Source organism: Phyllostomus hastatus, unplaced genomic scaffold, assembly GCF_019186645.2.
Source record: "Phyllostomus hastatus isolate PE091 unplaced genomic scaffold, TTU_PhHast_1.1 phas_contig_283, whole genome shotgun sequence".
Lineage (NCBI taxonomy): Eukaryota > Metazoa > Chordata > Mammalia > Chiroptera > Phyllostomidae > Phyllostomus > Phyllostomus hastatus.
In genome coordinates, this window is record NW_025333833.1 from 3451589 (window position 1) to 3470959 (window position 19371).

The 19371-nt window shown below is 46.0% G+C and overlaps 1 protein-coding gene across 2 annotated transcripts in view; it reads right to left on the reverse strand.

Moving 5' to 3' along the window:
• KIFAP3 (kinesin associated protein 3) overlaps nucleotides 1-19371 on the reverse strand; it is a 103996-nt gene that overhangs the window by 54160 nt on the left and 30465 nt on the right. For both annotated transcript variants that reach the window (XM_045838758.1, XM_045838759.1), the window contains exon 11: nucleotides 3300-3400. In XM_045838758.1, the coding sequence (XP_045694714.1) occupies nucleotides 3300-3400 (101 nt within the window). The remainder of the gene's footprint in view (nucleotides 1-3299; nucleotides 3401-19371) is intronic.

A 19371-nucleotide genomic window follows, 5' to 3' on the forward strand; every position in this document is an offset into this window, starting at 1 on the left:
GCACGTGGAATATACACTCACTTCTCTGAATGTTAGATAATTTTCAAAAGTGAAATCTAATCTAATCATAGGTTTAACCTACAAAACGCATACAAGGAGATCAGCACTTAAATGAGCTGTAGACGGGCCCTGAATGATGAGAAAAAGGTTTGACGTTTGACTAACAGCACTGTTCTTCTGTACGGCATTTCGCTGTTTAGAGACCTCCCTGACACACGCCTCTGACGTCCGGAGAGGACGCGAGCGGACGGCACACGTTTGGATCACCGCGATGAACGTGAGCCGCCCCTGAGCCGCCCCTGAGCCGCGGCGTCCGCGCGTCCGCAGCGGCAGTCCTCGACGAGCTTTGCTAAGCCAAAACCTAACGCGCGCGTGGCCTCAGAGTGAACCGAGGACTGCGTTCACTCAAAAACATTCTGAACCTCAGACACAGTGTCATTTAATCCGCAGGTCCAGCAGTTGTGGTCACCCATGAGCTTGAAGCTGGCCCGGTGTGACAAGTATTATTACCTCGAAGGCCAATACCTCTGCAAGGAGTGTATTTTTAATTCCTGAAGGAAGCTTGGAAATTTCCCTTCAGTGCCCGAGTTGCCTTCCGTGACCCTTTCATTTTACAATGAGCCTGAAACTGGGGAGCGAGCAGACCCTGTCCACTCTTCCCTAAGTGTGTCAGAACTGAGCCCCAGAAAGCGTAAGGCCGGGGTCCCGCAGCCCTTGAGGAACAAGTACACTCCAGAGAATCATCTGGTTTCTCATGATGTGGCCTCACACCAAAAAGCCTCAACATTTATGACATAATTCGATAATATAACCTCACCTTTTCCTATAAGGGTTGAACTCTTAAAGAGAAAAACAAAATGCTGTGCACGAAATGAGTTTTAGAAACTTCCGTCATGAAATGCACACCACACGTGCCCTGAAAACCTCACTGCAGTCATGTTTGATGCCCGGGGACGGTCTGGCAGGAAAACATGCATGACTGTGGTCCTTGCAAAGGTCGGAGAGAATTTTCTACACACAAAGTTGCCAACTGCAATAGATAACAACAATGTCTCAAAGGTAACCTAACCAGCCTCTTATTTCTGATTCTCTATTTAAAATAAAGTTTTATAGTTTATGTCTGAGAATATACGTTGTAAGAGAGAAGAGTAACTTCAAATTCAACAAAGTTTTTCCATCCCTTTTCGGTGTACATGTATCTTTTTTAACTTAATATTCTTCTTCTAAAAATCTAAACCGGGTAAGAACAGTCAATCTGGACGAGAATATTATTCTTTCCTGGCTGCTTCCCAATCTGTCCCCGGCGGTCGAGGAAGTTCCAACGCTGCTGCGTGGGGCTGAAGGCGGCGTGCGCGCCGGGACTGCGCAGCCGCAGCCCTGGGAACAGGGTGGGGGTGGGGGTGGGGGTGGGGGTGGGGGTGGGGGTGGGGGTGGGGGTGGGGGTGGGGGTGGGGGTGGGGGTGGGGGTGGAGAGGGGCCGCGGCCGTAAATCACCCGCGGTCTCCCTCCGGCCCGGCTGCTCGTTCCCTGAGAGCCTGTCTGACACCAGGTTTGATTCCACTCCGCGCTGGCTGCAGCCTGCCGTGAGTCACCTCCACAAAAACCCCTGCCTGGTTAGCCACGATGTGCTGCGTGTTCCTCACAGGGTGTCTTGTTTCCTCCAAACACGCGCAACCAGTTTGTCTCCTGACCCTAAAGGCTGCGAAAGAATCCTTGAGGCTTTATCAGTTTTCTAATTGCATGTAAATAAAATTCTGGAATATAAAATTCAATTTCTGAACTGTCTTACTGATTTGGAATGAAGAGAAGGATGGTCAATTAATGAAAAGAGAAATTATGGCCCATTTTTTACTACTTATTAATTATTTTTAAAGTAATATAAATTTAATAACTTATATTAGGCTAAAAGAAATTACCTTTTAGGAATCTTAAGAGCATTTACCTTTAATAAGTATAATTCATATTCTTCCAAAGTGTTTTTTAAAGTATAATTTCTGGTATATGTTATACATCCTGCAATTTTGCTTTCTCTTTTTAGAAAATCTTTTTATAGAAAATAATGTAATATGAAAAATCAGCACAACCAGTGTTTTAATCATCAGATAATCAAATTACTGGAACTCAGTTTAATAAAGATTAATGGCATACAACTTACTCTATGAATGTAAATCTTGTAAGAGTAAAATCCAAATGTATAGAATCTGAGCCCTTACAGTCCATGCAGGAAAAATCACTGAACTCCTTCAAGACAAGTAGACCTAACATGTGAAATATATGAAGCAACTGAGAACAGTGGTATAAAAATAAAATAATTTTGATGACGCATTTTCCCATCAGAGAATGCAAAGCACTGAAAACCATCAACCATAACAGAATAAAGGGCAAGTGACAAAGTTGGGAAGTGCTTGTAATATGACAGGGTTAAAATACTTATGTATATATATCTTATTTATTAATCATGAAAATATTAACACGGCAATGGAAAAACTGGCAAGGGACATGAATGAGTAATTTATAACAGAACATGGAAAATAAACATATAAAAATGTCCAAGCTCACTGGTATTCATAGAAATGCAAACAAGAAGAAATAGACACTCCACTTTCAGAGAAATGGGAACACCTAGTGCTGTTAAAAGTGACACGCTGGTTAGAAGTACAAACCATGTCTTCTTGGAAGGTAATTCGGCCACTAATTGGCCCAAAAAAAGGTATGAACATGTGTGCATCAAATACACAAGTGTTCATACCTTTTACCTAGTAATTCTACTTTTAGGAATTTAAAAGTAGAAAACTAAAGGAAAAACAGAGAAATGGATAAGCATTTATATACTGTGATATTCCATATTTTTTATTTGCTTATAGATGTTTACTTACATCTGTTTTTATGTGATAAACTAGAAAAAACTAAACATACAATTTAACAGTATGTAAATTACGGTACATTTATGCAACTGAATATTATACAACTATTAGAAATTTTTGAAGAATGTTCAATGGCATGTGAGAATACTTATGGTCTATTCAGTAAATAAAGTGATCTACAATTACATACAACAATAATCCCAATATATTAATTTTTTTGACAATATAGAAGGAAATGGACCAAAATGTTAAATGATTATCCCTGCATTTTGGATAACTAAGTTATTTGCATTTTATACTGTTCTGTATTTATAATATAACAGATATTTTTAGCGATTTTTCTTTTTTAGGAAAAGGCCATCTGGCCAATGAAGAGGAAAAAGCGGAAGATACACGTTTTTGAACGCCCGTCGTGAGCACACGGAAAGCCCTCACCTGCGGAATGCAGTCTGTGTACGCGAACATGGACTTGAAGCGGTCGTCCATGCTGATGTGGTAGAGGACGCACATGGCGATCTGCTTGTAGTTTTCGTTGCCTGCGGACGAGAAATCACGGACATGGTGACTGATCTTTGCACGAGTGGGCTTTTTGGTGTGACACTCTCAGACTGGCGCATTAAAGGTTATAAACTACTGAGTCAAACCCTTAGATAACCCTCGTCTAGAAACTGTGCCACGCTCCCTACACTTCAGTTCTGAAGTACAGAGCCAACTATCTGTGAAATACCACTAATTTCTACAAGATAATGCATATTTTGCAAGGTATGTTTTTGGATAAAAAGTTAAGCCCAAACTTAAGAATTACTCATTTTCAGTAGCCCACTATAAAACTGGCCTCCCACCCTTACTTTTTAAATCAAAATATGAGACTAACATCGTTCATTGAAAGTGATGATGTATAAGAAATAGTGAACAAAAATATATTTAATTTCTAGAAAAATAATCAATATTATAAAAGAAATAGAAGAGCATCTGTAATATTAAAACTGCCCAGCGGCTGCCCTGGCCAAACAACTCAGTTGGGCGAAGCGTCATCCCACACACCAAAAAGGCTGAGGGTCCGATCCCCTGCTGGGGCACGCTTGGGGGGCAACCAGTCGATGTTCCTCTCTCTCTCTCCCCCCCATCCCCCACTCCCCCCCTCCAAAATCAATAAACATATCCTTAGGTGAGGATAAAAAAATACATAATGATAAAATGCCAAAGGCTATAAATAAACTAGGCACACTCTACAGCATAAGGACTGTGTCTGAACTTGTGAGGTAAAATAATTCTAGATTTGTGTACCTTGAAATGGAAAAAAGAGTGTCATCTATGACAGACCTGACGAACGCAATGAGACTTGACTCTGCCGTGGGACTGCTCCACCTGTCTGCAGACAGGCCGTAGTTTAAGGGCCTGCACGCGATTCCAGAGTCGTGACAGAACTAGAGGTGGGAAACTGCTTAGCTAAAAAGTTCTATCCCCAAAACGGTATTCTTTTGGAAAATTGTGGGCTCTAAGAAATCCTTGAAAATATTTAGAGTGAAAAAAAATCAAACGTATAAGTAAATTTAGTTGATAAATAATATATCAAAAAGATTATTAAATCTATTTTAACAGGGAGAATAAATTCAGCAGCTTTATCCTTGTGTCTACCACAGCATAAAATTATCAAAATAGTGTTTTTAAAAGTTTTATATTCTTACTGAATTTTTTCATATATTAGGCATATTCTAAGGTGGTCGTAAATGCTTACAAGGCACAGTAAAGCACATGGAAGCTTCTCAATAAGTATCTGCTGATTGATTCTATTTTTAATTAAACAACGTGATAACTGTAGTTAACAATACTGTATTGTATATTTGAAATTTACTAAGGGAGTGGACCTCACAAGTTCTCACCACACACACACACACACACACACACACACACACAGAAGAAGTAACGGTGAGGCGATGGGCGTGTTCACCAACCTTCCCGTAGGGACCATTTTGCCATACATATAGACATCAGATCGGTATGTTGTATACCTTAACCTTACATAATATAATATGTCACTTAGATCTCAATAAAGCTGGAAAAAAGAGCAGTGTTAGCTCCAGCTGGTGTGGCTCAGTGGATTGAGTGCTGGCCTGTGAACCAAAGGCTCGCTGGTTCGATTCCCAGTCAGGGTACATGCCTGGGTCGTGGACCGGGCCCCCAGTAGGGGGCACACTACAGGCAACCACACATTGATGTTTCTTTCTCTCCCTTTCCACCCCCCTCTAAAATAAATAAATGAAATCTTAAAAAAAAGCAGTGTTATATTTAAAGTCTCTCACTAAATTGGACAAGAACTGCTACCAAGCAGTGTGGGATTTCATGAGAAAACAAGGCACTGGGAGCCTAAAGGGTGAGCAGATGGTGTTCAGAGGCGGCAGCACCTGGGCAGGAGCTCAGGCTCTGGAGGCAGACCACTGGGGTTCTGGGGTGGCCCTGCCGCCTGCCGGCTCTGCGGCCGTGAGAGCGCTGACCTCTCTGGGCCGCAGCTGCTTCGTCCGTGCAGTGGGGGCGACAACTGCACCCGCCCACCCACGGGCTGCTCTGTGAAGACGGAGTGACAGCCCTGGTAAAGCAGTCAGCACGGCTGACCCAGAGTAAACCGATTCAGTACGTCTCACTTTTCCCCAGCAGTACTGTATTGACAACGTTTCTCTGTTTTACCAACACAGCAGGACGCTCAGGTGCCCCTCATACACACGTTGTGTCTTTCGTCCTTGAGGTCTGACCGGATTTCAGAGTCAAAGCAGGGCCGAGAGGCAGGCAAGGCCCCCTGAGTGCGGCAGGATGGGGCGGGATGGGTGGGGGGTGCGTCCTGAGCCGGGGCTCGGCCACACGCACAGAAAGCCCCGCTGTGCTGGAAGCACAGGCCCAGGAGGGCTGCCCCGTGCTACCACGGGCCGCACTCGCCTGTCCTCATCGGTTTATACATCCCTTAATGAAAATAAACTGGAGAAAAGAAAATCGTCACAGTGTAGATTACTGTCATCAGTGTGTTCCTCCACTGCCGCCACCACACACACTGTGACTCTCTCCTCCTCCTCCAGCCTTCCCCGCGTGTCACAGAATTGGGCTCCCCGCTGGAGTGGGACATGGTGGCGGAGGGGGCGGGCTAGGCAGAGGATGGAAGGACACGGAGACAAGTCCGAGAACGCGAAGACAAACCTCCCAACGAGCTACCTGCCTGCCTCCCCCGTTGAGCAGCGTGCACGAGGCCAACAAAACCTGCGGGCGTCTCCCTCCGTGTCCGGGCTGAGCACGACTGAACACGCGAAACCGGGAGGTGGCCAGCACTGCCCCAGAGACCTTCCCTGAGGACAGAGTGCGAGGAGGTGGCGCGCGGGGGAGGTCCCGGACTCGGGGTCTGTCGGGCCCAGCCGCTGACGGGCTGCCAGGTTCCGTCTGGGTGGAGGCTCCCTGGAGTTCAATCAGCTGGTGTGCAAGTATCTGTCGGGCTCGTTTCCATCCCCTATCACATCGGTGCAGGAGTGAAAAAAAGACATACACGGACCCTTGCCCTTTTATTCAGAAGAAAGTTGTAAATATTTTATGAATGGTCTTGTTACCCGGATGTGACCTGGATTCTGATTCAAATCTTGGTCCATGTCACGCACTTCCTTCCTGCCCTAGAGGCTGCAGTGTACGCACGAAGATGACGGTGCACAGGCCACAGGTGACTTACGCACTGGCTCCCTGATTTAATCATTGCATAAATGATTAACTTAATAAAATACAGCCTATAACTTTATTATGACATCAATTTGCAGATCATGTAGCAATAAACAGTCATTAAGAGAGATTAAATGGCCCAAGTAAAATAAGCTAATAATCTTCTTCATTGAAAGAAAGGATATCTTAGTTCTTAAGACATAAACCTCAAAAAAAAAAAAAACACCACCCAACAATTTGTAGCTGCTGAACAAATGCGAGGGGCTGGAGGGCATGATTTTCTCCTCCGGATTTGTGAACCCCCTAAGCTCCAGCTCCCCAGCTCCGAGTCCTCCACACCCCACAAGGGGCAGGCGTTTCGAAAGGGCCCCTTGAAGACTCACAAACAACAGTCACTCCCGAGCAGCGCCCCAGGTCACAACAGGCCGCCAGTCCTCGGCACGCTGGCACGGCACCAGAGGCGCTGGGGATTCGAGCAGGGCAGTGAAAGGCTGGGTAGTCTGAGAACAAGGCCTTAATGGCTGGAGGTAGATTAGTGGAATCTGTTCAAGTAATAAGGGCCAGGGTGGAAAGAAAACGGCCTGGGCATTATGATTCTTTTGGTATTTATGGCTATAAACATGAATCATGATGAACTCACTGGCTATTAAATGCAGAGGTCGTAAGTACTTCGATAGGATTTCCACAGGAATTCACCGTTAATTAGCTGGATCATTATTTGAAAGTGTTCCTGAATTATCTTAGCAGTTGTGCAGCCCCAAATTGGTCATTCCCAGCTGAGGGCAGTTAATGCCTTAACAAACTGGTCATTAACTCCAGTCACTGATTTTGTGGGAATTATTGCACTTATAAAATACATTCAGGGTTTTTTTTTCCTTTCCCTGTTAAAGAGACCTGCAGCTGCAGTTCAGCTGGGATAGCTGGAGGAGCCAAGCCCCGCTCCCGGGCTGCTCCCGCGGCCCGCGTCCTGCCCATTAAGGGCAAGCCCATGCGGACGGGCTGGGAATTTTAAAATGTCTTCCGTGTTTTCATCTCCGAAGTGATTAGTAAAAGCACCATTTAGCTACTAATTTTGTAAGACACTTGGGATTTTCCGTTCACAGTTCCGTCCCGCAGAAACATGAGTTCTGAACAGCAGAACGCAGGGCCAAATTTCCGCTTCTGCGGTGGCCCAGCCCGGCACTCGGTGCCGACAGAGCGAGAGCACCAGCCGGGCCGCGGCCCCAGCCCGACCCTCGCTCCCTCCTGCACTCCACGCCTTTGCTCCGAGAAGGAGCTCCCTTTGAAGCCTCACAGGCCCCGCGAAAAGATGAGAGAAGTGGGCAAACAAGCACCCCTCTGTCAGAATAAAGTAGCCTTAAGGCAATGCCTTACCCCAGAAAGTCTACATAGACTTTTGTATTCTACAAAGAATACAACACAGTTCAAAAGTCACAAATGTCTCTTAAGTTTCCTACAGAGTTAGAGCCCTTAACGCTCTCTCAATGTACTGAAAACGCCACGGGCAAACGCATCACTGAAAAGGCAGGGGCAGCAAGTACTGAGCACAGATACTGACCACACAGAAGGAACATCAGAGCACCTCTGGCGCACGCTTCCGTGTAACTTCACACTCAACTCCTCAGTGCACAGACTGCAGACACCCCCAGCATCATTGTACAGCCTCAGTGAGAACGTGAAGCTGGAGAGGCCCACTTTTAAGAATGCAGCTATACTGGACAGTCTCCTGTGTTTTAATATGTTTGTTCACAGCCAAATCTAGTGAAGATTAGAGATACACAGATGAAAACCAAACTTTTTAACCATGACCTGAGGGGTGGGGGGATAACAAAGGTTACAATGGTCCACATGAAAACAAGTGTAACCATAGTTTTGTGATGCAATGGTTCGTGGATAATGGCTTTTGTGTCCAATTATTTAATTTAAAAACTATAAGAAACTGAAATTATAAATATATCAGTAAGCTCAACAGCTCTGTTACATTAAGGTATTCACTAAATAAGTACTCTAAGATCCAACACTTGCATGCATTTTCCTTCCTTCTTAGTATGGACAACTGTATGTTTTGCCCTGCACCTTATTTTTCAAATATTTCAGAATGTTTCCAGTTATCTTACTACCTTGTCTGTAGTATTCTTTCATTACACCCAGAGCACATCACGGCAACTTTTTGTAGTACACCCTACAAAATACGCATATTTGTGGTACAAATGACACGGACCAAAGTAAAGCCCCTAACAATGCCTGCTTTCCAGCTTGCAGGTCCACACCGCGCACTTAATGTGCTTTGGCCGGCTTTTACCATCTAGAAATGGAGACACCCCAGGCAAAATTCACACACGGGGTATTGGAACCAGCTGGTGACAGAAGAATCTTAAGAAAAAAGGCTTCTTGATTTAATTGGGAAAACAGGAGGAAGCATAAATTTTACTGCCATTAATAACTTCAAGCAATCTTGATACGACTCTACCTCGCCCTGACGGCTGGACATGTGCTTTCTGTTAGGGCGCGCGCCACATCTAACCCCCATTGTTTGCTCACTTGATCAGGTAAGAAGGCGCAGGTTTATTTATAGGATAATGAGGCCCATTAAAAGGGAGAAACGCCGCAGTAGTCTACGAGGAGCTGCGTTCCGAAACAGATGTGTGAAATTCCATAACAGTTTTGTAATAAACAGGCCAAATGAAGTTATTAAAGAATCTACTTTGAGTTTCTTAAAGAAACCTTCATAAAGGCAACCTAGTTTTAAAAAAAAACAAAAAATAACAAACACCTCCTAATTGGAAAGCATTATTCTGACCATTTCCGAACAGTTTTTAATAATCAAGTCAGAAAAGGTCATTTATAATATATTACTCTCTTCAAAAAAAAGACAAGCTTTATTTCTTCACTTTATGATGCTTTGGATAAATTAAAAATGAAGTCATATTAATGTGTAATGAAAAAAGTAAATTTCACATCACGGAGGAATTTCGAAGATGTTCAGAACCTAACTTTCCCAATTTTCTTTTAAGGGCCTATGACAGAGTGGTCAAATAAAATAACCCTTAATCTCCAAGTGATCAAAGTTTGGAGTCCCGCCGTATCTGCCCCCGCCCTCTTCAGCAATAAGGGAAATCAGACTTGTCTCCACCGGAAGGACTCGAACATTCATCACTTAACTCTCCACCTGGCCTGACTCCCTTCATGCTGATAAAGCCTTTCCACAGCCTGGAAAGTGCCCCGAAACCCAGATCACCTAATGCAGCGCAGTTCGAGATGGATCAGGTGCCATTCTTCCTCCCAAAACCCCTGGGGGTCCCTCGCAGTACAGAGCAGCATTTATGTGGATTCGGAAAACCTCAGAGACCCTGGTTTCCAGTGAAGAGAATACGGTCTAACATCAAAACTCTGGCTACAGTTTGGACCCTTTCGGAAACGATTCCCGCGGAACTGTGAACCAGGCACGGCAGCGTGCTGTTGAACCCGGGAACCCTAATTTTCCTGCCATAACCAATCAGATTAGTTCAGGCACAGGCCGGCTATGAAATTAGTATGGACTCGCTCTCCTCAAATTTAGAGAATCAAAACGTATACAGCTAGGGCTCGAATCAAGACTTGAACTTGGGATCACACTTTCACACTAGCAGGACGCAGTGTCACCTGTAGACAGTGACCAGCGCGGCTCTGCAGAGCAAAGGGCAACTTTAACAAAGACGTCTGAGATTGTTAACTTTTTTAGTTACCTTGAACACAGATTCACAAATTATATGTTAGACTGCCAAGTTCAGTACTTGATGAATATTGATTATGAGTGTGACCTTTAGCTATTACAATTTCTGTAAGTACTGAACAGGTTAGCAACATCTCTAGGTAACACTACTAATTCCTCAATTTTTTAGAAATGTTCTCATCTCTGCTCATAAATAAAAGAGGAAACTGTGGCCAGGAGACGTCGTTGGGATGCTGGCTTCAACATCACGTGGACTTCTGAGTTCTCCAGAAGAACAGCGTGATCGTCCCGGACCAAACCTGTCATTCCGTCTCCACGGTGCTCCTCAGACGGCCTACGGCGTAGGGCCAGGTTTTCACCTTTCCTCTCAATGTGTCAAAGATCAATGCTTTTGTAAAGTGCAATAAAAATGAAATTAAATAAAACAGATGCAAGTAGAAACTCAAAATCTGCACTATTATATTCAGAAGATATACCTTTATCTAATTAAGGCACTCTGCATGCGGAAAGGCCTATTCTCCGTTTCTGGGTTTCCGAGTCACAGACCAGCGGCAGCGCGCGAGCGCGCGGGGGCCTGTGAGCCGCGCTCTGGGAACCCTGCAAGGAGAGCCCCGCCCTGCGTCTGCGCAGTGCACTGAGGACTCCGACACGTGCACATGACACGGCAGCGCTCCTGCGATGTTTGCAAACCAACCCCGACACCGTGGGGACTGGGAAGCAGGAAGACGTCTGCGGTGCTCCTGGTCCTCTTCCTTCAGCTACCGGTAGCCCCCAGCTGTCCCTCCCTCTCACCCCTCCTCACCCTGACACCCGGATACAGCTCCCCGTGAGTTCTCTCATCTGTTCGGCACAACAGTCCTCTGACCTCGGTCCTATTTTCTCCTCCTGTTCTCTGAACAAGACAACAGGCTCAGTAAACATCCACTGGCCTTCCCAACGTCACTCAGCTGAAGAGGGAAGGGAAAGAAGAAGATTCCAGCTCAGCTCTTGGGAAGTTCATCCCTTCCATACATGAATCCACCCAGCCACCCACCAGTATCTACTGAGAACCCACAATGGGCCAGGCGTGGTGGGCTCCGGGAACACAGGAGTGAAAAAAGCGGATACATTTCCATGGAGCTTGGAGTCTTTGGGGCCTGGGACAGGGTGGCGATGGTGGGTGGGTGGTGACACGAGCAAGATAAACAGACGGAAGATAAATTACGTGGTGATTAAGTGCTGTGGGGAACAACAAAGAGGAAGGAAGAGAGCACCGGGAGTCAGGGATGAAGCTGTAAATACGGTAAAGGAAAACGGAAGGTCCCCGGAGAGTTCTGAGCAGAGACGTGACATGCTTCGACTTAAACCTTAACCGGACCACCCTGCGTGCTGTGTCCAGAAAAGACCATGGCAAGGAAGACGCCCAGGGGCAGTCGGGGTGCTGCTGTGCTCAAGCAGGAAGGGGGTGACGGCGTGGCGACCAGGGCGACCGGGCAGGAGCGGCTGCCTGCTGAAGACGGGCTGGGCTGGCAGACTGCATGTGGGCGTGGAGGAAAAGCGCGGCCTCCGGGTCCGGGCACTGGAAAGAGGACGTTCCCACTGGTGGAGGAGAAAGAGTGTGGAAATAAAGGGTTTGGGAAGGATCAAGGGTGGGAAGAGGGTCAGGAGCTTAACTTTGAATGTGCTGAGCCTCAGGGACTTACAAGGCATCCAGGTGGTAATGTCCGCAGTGAGAGAACAGAGACGGGGCTGACATTGCCTGCCTTTCTGTTTCTGTAAGTAAAGGCAGACAGTGAAATGGAACGGGTGAAGTCACCAAAAAAGTAAGTGCGGGCAGAGAAAAAGCCTAAGGACTACGCCGCCCCGCACCCCAGGGTGTAGACTGGGGAGATGAGGTGGAGGCGGACGGGAGGCTGAGAAGGGCCGGCCACTTGGGAGGACAACCAGGGAGTCCCGTGTCCTGGGGAGTCGGCAAAAGGCTGAAAGAAGAGAGAACTGTGTGGAGTGCTGTGCACAGGCGGAGGGGGGGAGTGCCGGAAGCTGACTGCCGGGTTCGGCAACATGGGTCGCCGGGACCTGCCGAAGGCACACGGCGCAGTGCGCGCCAGGGGACCCAGATGGCTGGGCACGCCTGATGGGACGAGACCGGGAAGGTCACAGGTCGGTGAGGGAGGGAGCTGAAGGGGGGGGGGCACAGGAGACAGGGCGAGGAAGAGGAGCAGGCCCCGGAAGGGAAGTGAACATGTTTACGAAGGGAGAGAGAAAGGGACACAGGGAATGAAGATGGCTCTTCGGAGAGATCTGCACTGACGGTGAGAAAGGACAGGGGATGACAGCGGAGCAGAAGAAGAGTAACGTGAGGGTGAGGATGAATTTTTTTGAAGACAGAGGCACAGCTTACATGCACGAGGACGGGAGCGAGCCACTGGAGCAGGAGAACTGATGGCACGGGCAGGCGGGAGGGGCGTCTCTGGGGAAAGGAGCCCAGCAGGTGAACGCGCAGGCGGTGGCCGGGAGGGCTGGCCGCTGGGAGGCGGGTGCAGCCCAGTGACGGGAGGAACAGGCGGACAGAGTGCAGGCAGGGGCAGGAGCACGGGTCGGGTCGAGGGTCGAGGGTCGGTGCAGCCCCAGGAGCTCACAGGCCTTCTCGGCTGACTGTTTCCCCTCTCTCTGGGAAAGCAGCAAACCAAGGTAACGAGCGGAGGTCAGCTGAGGGAGAGGACGGGTAAGGCTGGATCTTTGAGAAGACAGAGGAACGAACTCCTCACCCAGGCGAGCGGGCAACGAGCAACGGAAACGCAGCATGACTGCCGGGCAGCACTGGGAGCCCAGGACCGTCAGTCCGTCAGAATGCACGGCGTGCAGCCGCCCCTGCGTGTGCGGGGCCTTCCCTCTCCGCACCCCTGCACCGTGCCATGGTTCCCGCCTCCTCGCAAAGCACCGAGGACCCTGGCACACATGCCCCTACAATGGGAGTGGCTGCACACACAGATGTCCAAAGAGAAAGGGAAGAAACGTAACTAAATGCTAAGAGTAAGAGAAAAATCAGGGTTATCCCAGGGGAATGGGACGGTTTGGGTCATGCCCGGAAATTCAAACAGAAGACTAAGAAAATACATTTCGGCAAAATCAAACATGTCTCCTGACTTTATCTGAGCAGCCAGTCTGAGACTCCTGGTGAAGTATCACCACCATGAGTGCTCTCATTCATTAGGAATTAGCCGCTTTGGAAATGGGAGGGAGGTGGGAAGGGCTGGGGGCGTGGGCTGGGATGGGAGTGAAAGACAGAGAACTGTACCTGAACAATTAAAATTTTTAAAAAATAAGATAAAAAATAAAGGCATGCCCTGACTCAGAACATGCCCTGAGGACCCCTAAAGGAGGCCCGCAAAGTCACACCATGTCTGTAGCAATGTTAATGCATTATTTCCCTTTTTAAAACCTCCTTCTTTCATAGGGGGCTTCAGCACACATGACACATGTGACACACACGACATATGACACACTACACACGTGACATGTGATGCCACAACAGACTGCTGAGTGAGACACAAGACCCAACTGCTGTCTCTAAGGCCTGACTTCAAAGGGATTTGCGGAGTGTAAAACTGTGCCATTCTTCTAAGTTTTGTTTGGGGAAAAATTTACTTTTCATAAAAATATTTATCTCAACATGTAGCAGGCCTGTTATTTTAAAATTAACAAATATTTAAAATTTTCCTCGGTTTTAATTTTGAATACGAGAAATATTCATAGATATAACCACTCATAATTAAGAGCTCTGTGGGGGATCCTCAATAACTTTTAAGAGCGTGAAGTGGGGTCCCGAGAGCAACAGTTTGAAGACTGATGCTCTTCCCCATCACGCTGAATCCCTGCAATGTCACACTGAGCAGGGAAGACTTACAAAAGAGCAAAGAAACCGTGGGAAGTGGCGAGTGCCTATAATTTACGGGCAGCTAGCTCATCTGCCTCACTGTTACGCTGGCTGTACCTATTCGGTTTTTATTTTAACAAATGCAAAAACTCACGTATGTCTGATGAGACCTGCATATTTTATAAGGCCTATTCTCTTGAGCTTAAATTCCTTTGAAAATAAAGTTAAAAATTGAAAAGCTGAAATAAAAACTTGGAACATTACACAATTTAAAACACATATTAATATAATTCACAAGGGGGGGAAAAGTCGATAAACTCAAAATTGTCTAAAGGAGTTCAGCAGAGTTTTTAAAACAAAACCACTAAGTACGCACTCTGGAATGCGCTCTTGCTGCTACGTGACACTTGAACTCCATGCAACAAACCAGCGTCAGGAGGATCTGGGTTCTTCCGACGAGCACCCTTCTCCTGTGCGCTTACGCTCGCCCCTGTGCTAACCACCCCCCCGAGCACATCAAACAACTCTCCGCTTAAAAAACATGGAGCCAAAGCAGCTGAGAAGTGCAAAATCGTTATTTGCCCGGCGCATCAGAGAAAAAGCTAAAAAGACTCAGCTTTTCAAGTGGCTTTTGAAACCCTGTCGGCGCGTCCTCCGGGGGACTGAAGAATACACTGTGACAGGAGTTTCCTCGCCGTCTCCCGAGCCAGGGTATTCTGACATAAGGAAGCACTCCCGAGACACGTCAAGGTCAAATGGCTTAAGGACTTATGACAAAGGACTGCATGTTTTGATGATTGGATTCTTAGAGGAGCCAAAAAATCTTTAAGCACTTTAAGAAAGTTAACTCGACACCGTAGAAACCCGAACAGACTGCCTATCAATGGGACGCGTGAAGCCGAGCTCCCGGTCCGACCCGATCTGCACGCAGAGTCGCGTCTGCCGGCACCATCGGCTCGGACAGGTGTCCAGACGAAAACACGACGTTACCGGGCACGAGGAACCACGGCAAGCACAGGGGCGAAAGAAGTGACAAGACTTGTTACTGACACTGAACTAGGCAGAGATAACTTGAAGATCCTTGTGAAGTCTTTGTAAAATAACATATCAGGAAATAAAATAAAAAATGAGTAATTTGGGTGGCATTTAAGGTAAAAAAAAAAAAGCAAAGGAACATTTAGATACAAGGTTTCCCACGAACCCAAATAAAAATTTTGAAGCATTTGAGAGAAAATGCTATCCTCTATGCCTCGGAAAAGATCAGCACTCTTTAATCAATTTCAAGATTAAGTGGAGAAAGAGAAACTTAAATAATAATTTCTAAAATTTCTTATTTTTCTTTATGTGTCCCTGATGTCAAAAGCAAAAAATTCAATATTCTTAAATGAAATGCTTTATGTGATCAAACAATATCAATTTTGGTAATACTGAATTATAATTCACGGGGGGCCTCACATGGCAAAAGTGAACTCTACGACAAACTCTTCTCCACCTTTAACAGTTACTCAGATCCTATACACGCACATTGCAGTTACTCAGCAATTCTCACAACAGCAGGGGTCGCAATATACTAGTTGAATGTTTCAGGATACAGGAGAAGGGGATTAAATGTTCACATAGCACAGCTTTATTGGAATCTGAAAGATTCATTGTGCTCTAGTTAAAGTAATCTATTATTAAGTATAAAAAGATTTTTCGGTTATGGAGTCCCCAAATGATAATAAAGAAAACCTACTTAAAATCTGATAGCATTTCCAGCTGAAACAGCATCCCTTAAAAATCACGTCTGAAAAGTTCTACCACATGTATAGACCTACAAAAGTGCTTGTGCGTTTTTTGCGTCTTTTAAAAAATGAGTAATTTCTCTCTATAAAACGAGTAATTCTTTAATTCAGTCATCTGTCAACCTGAGCGCATGTGAAACAATGAATTTACTTCTAATGAAGGGGCGAACTGACCCCTCGTGTTCTACGGTGCGCCCTTTAACCCCTTCTGCATGACTGCAGGGAAGGAAATGCAGCCCAGCTATTTTCTTTGTATTTTACATTGTTTAAATTGAATCGTCATTGTATCTCCTGTTACCATTTAGACCCCTGTGCCCTCCCCCCCCACAGTCACCCCACTGCTGTCCGTGTCCGTGAGTCCTTGCTCCGTCTGCTCGGCCCCCCACCCCTCCCCCTCTTCCCCACTAGCTGTCATCCTGCCCCAGATCCTTCACATATTAGATTCACAGAAGGTTTCTGACCCGTTTCAAAACAATTTTCCTTCCCATGTAATCACTCCAAGTCTCTGCCAAAGAATAACCCGGAATAATGTAGAGTATCAACAATTCAGCACATTAAAAGTCCAGCAGAGACAGTGACCTTCCTGAAGATTTGAAGGGAAAAAGGTCTAATCACTCCCCGAGTTCAGTATTTTTCAACTGACAGCAAAATCACGGAACATAAAATCAGTGAGTCATAGTAAAATAAAAAGTAGAAAGTACGGCACATTACACATAGAAATGGTAAATACTTCTTTGTGAACATTTAAAAAATTACATATAAAAACAATGTATAATAAATGTCATAAATAAAATATAGTGCACACATATGTATACATATACACACATGGATATAGGCACATACACGCATCACGTGTGTGAGTACTGGGTTGTAATGTAAGATGTATCTCACTATAGTTTGGGTTAAAGATGTTTGAAAGTTTCTGCTCTATATGAATTATTTCCTATCCCTTTAAAATATGTTCTCTAAAATGCTTCCTTACTACAACTTGTATATAAAAGTACTGGCCAAGATCAGAGATATTAAATATATCATTACTCAACTGAGAACTTTAGTTTATTGTGTTAGGGGGTAATGATTTAATTTCCACACGAGTAACATTTACATTAACACATGTAAGAGTGACCATCCTAATAATCACTCATCAGGAAATCACGTATGCACGGAATGCCATTGCTTTAAACACGGCAGGCAGCACAATCAAGCAAAACGGGTTTCTTCACAGTCAGAAGGAACGTCGCAAGGCCCGTGCAACACACATCACTAGGAGGAGAACCCTGCAGGCGCTCATTTGGAATTCATTTTTCACAAACTGTACACGTCAAATACGTCCAGCTGTCGGCGTCCAAGACCACAGGAGATTGGAACCGTGTCCTCAGAGCGGAGGAGAATGGCCGCCACAGGACTGCTGCTGGTGGAGGGGAAATGAGGAGTGACAGCCAAGGACGAGATGGGACACAGGAGAACTGTGTAAAAACACTAAAAATGCATGCCATTCAGGGGCCATTTATTTATTTATTTTTAAGATTTCACTTATTTTTAGAGAGAGGAGAGGGAGGGAGGGAGGAGAGAGGGAGGGAGAGAAACATCAGTGTGTCATTGTCTCTCACACGCCCCCTGCTGGGGACCCGGCTGGCAACACAGGCACGTGTCCCAACTGGGAATTGAACCTGCACCCCTTTGATTTGCAAGGCTGGTGCTCAATCCCCTGAGCCACACCAGCGAGGGCCATTCAGGGGCCATTTAGAAAGGGCGGATACTTGAGCACAGTACTGTCTGCAGCCTTGTACAATAAGTTGTCTCCAGAGTTACAAGCGTGAATCAGTGATGACGGAAACAGTAACAGCTGAGGCTCGCAGAGCACGTGAACCCAGGCCCTCTGGCTCCACAGTCTGTGGCTGTAACTACTGCACTGCACTGCTGCTCAATAAAAATTTAAATTGTCCTCATGTCATTAAGGTAAGTTTAAGAATATATTTAACAAAAGAAGGATGTAATCGATTTTAAAAACCTGAATACAAAATGATCAAATACCCCTAACAGTATACGCCTGGAAAACTTTAAAAAAGACCCATTTCTGGATCTATTGTTTCTATGCTATGCATTTTTATCATCATTTCACATACATATAATTCCCTAACATCTACTGCATTACCTCACTTAACCCTTCCCTATTAATATGTACAATAATTATCCACGTCCCGGAGATGAGAAAACTGATGTATGGGTTAAGTCATTTGTATCACTTAGCTAGTAACCGAGGAAGTCAACATTCAGTCACGCCGTCATGTAACTCTACCTTTCACTCAGTGTGCTGTGTGCTGTGACAGTTGCTAGATATAGTACGTATGGTAGTATTCGCTACAGTGTTTCAGGGTATGCTTTTTAAGAGATTCAATTAACCCTGGAAACCCAGCTAAAAGCCAGAGAGACTGAAAACACCTTCCAGGATCGTGAGGCTGCTTGCTCGCCCACGCTCCAGTTCTTGCGCTTCCAAGCACCGACCCACCCCTCACGTGTGGCATGGCCACATGACTTCTTGTCGTCGCTGGCAGTGAAAATAGAAACACTCTCTATCACTTCCACGGGACCTTTAGGAGAAGTCTGCAATTCCCCACGCTCCTGCCCCACCAGCCTGTGTCCGTGACTGGTGCTGACAAAGCCAGCACTTCCTGCTCGCCTGTAACGCACACAAACAGAGTGAGAAACAAACCACTGCTCTTCTCTGAGCTACTGAGGCCTTAGGGTTGTTTACTAATAATCATGCCTTGCCCTCCTGATGCATTTATTAGATAGGGTTTTCCTGGGAAACGATGGATGAAAGGGCCATTTTGGGGACATGATAAAATAAAGTTTACAACATGGTTACATTCCGAAAGTTCACACTGAATTAGTTACTTAGAACTAGAGACCTGTTTTTCATTCATAGGCTCGCCTCATAAAGGGCCTACAGAAGCGTATGAAAGCCCATACTTGAAGTGAAAAAGGGCAGAAGACCACAGTGCCGCCACAGTAATGAAATTAAGAGGACGTGAAATGCGTAGGAGGTGCACGCTGCGGGCGCCCTGCAGCACCCCGCAGACGCGGGAGGCACTGCTCCCCCGGCAGACGCTGGTCAGCGTGGATGTCTCCCTGCCCCGGCCCCAGAAGTCAGTGGGTATTCTCCGTGCACTGTGCATGACTGCCATCTGAGTGCCATCGCGCCTGCGGTTTGTGAGGGGAATGAAAGTGAGGAGCTGAAGACAGTTATTAAGCAAAAGACATATGAACATTTGGAGAAAAAAAGAAACTGCTTAAGTTAAAATTTAATGCTTCTGAGCAACAAAAGAGAGGGGTATTTGTTAACAAAATAGGAAGTGAGTATCCTGTAATTTCCCAAAAATCTCTTTAAAACCCTGTCTCACAAAAGCAGGTGGCTGGATACCGAACCAAACAGACCACGCACTCCTTAAAGACACGGACTGT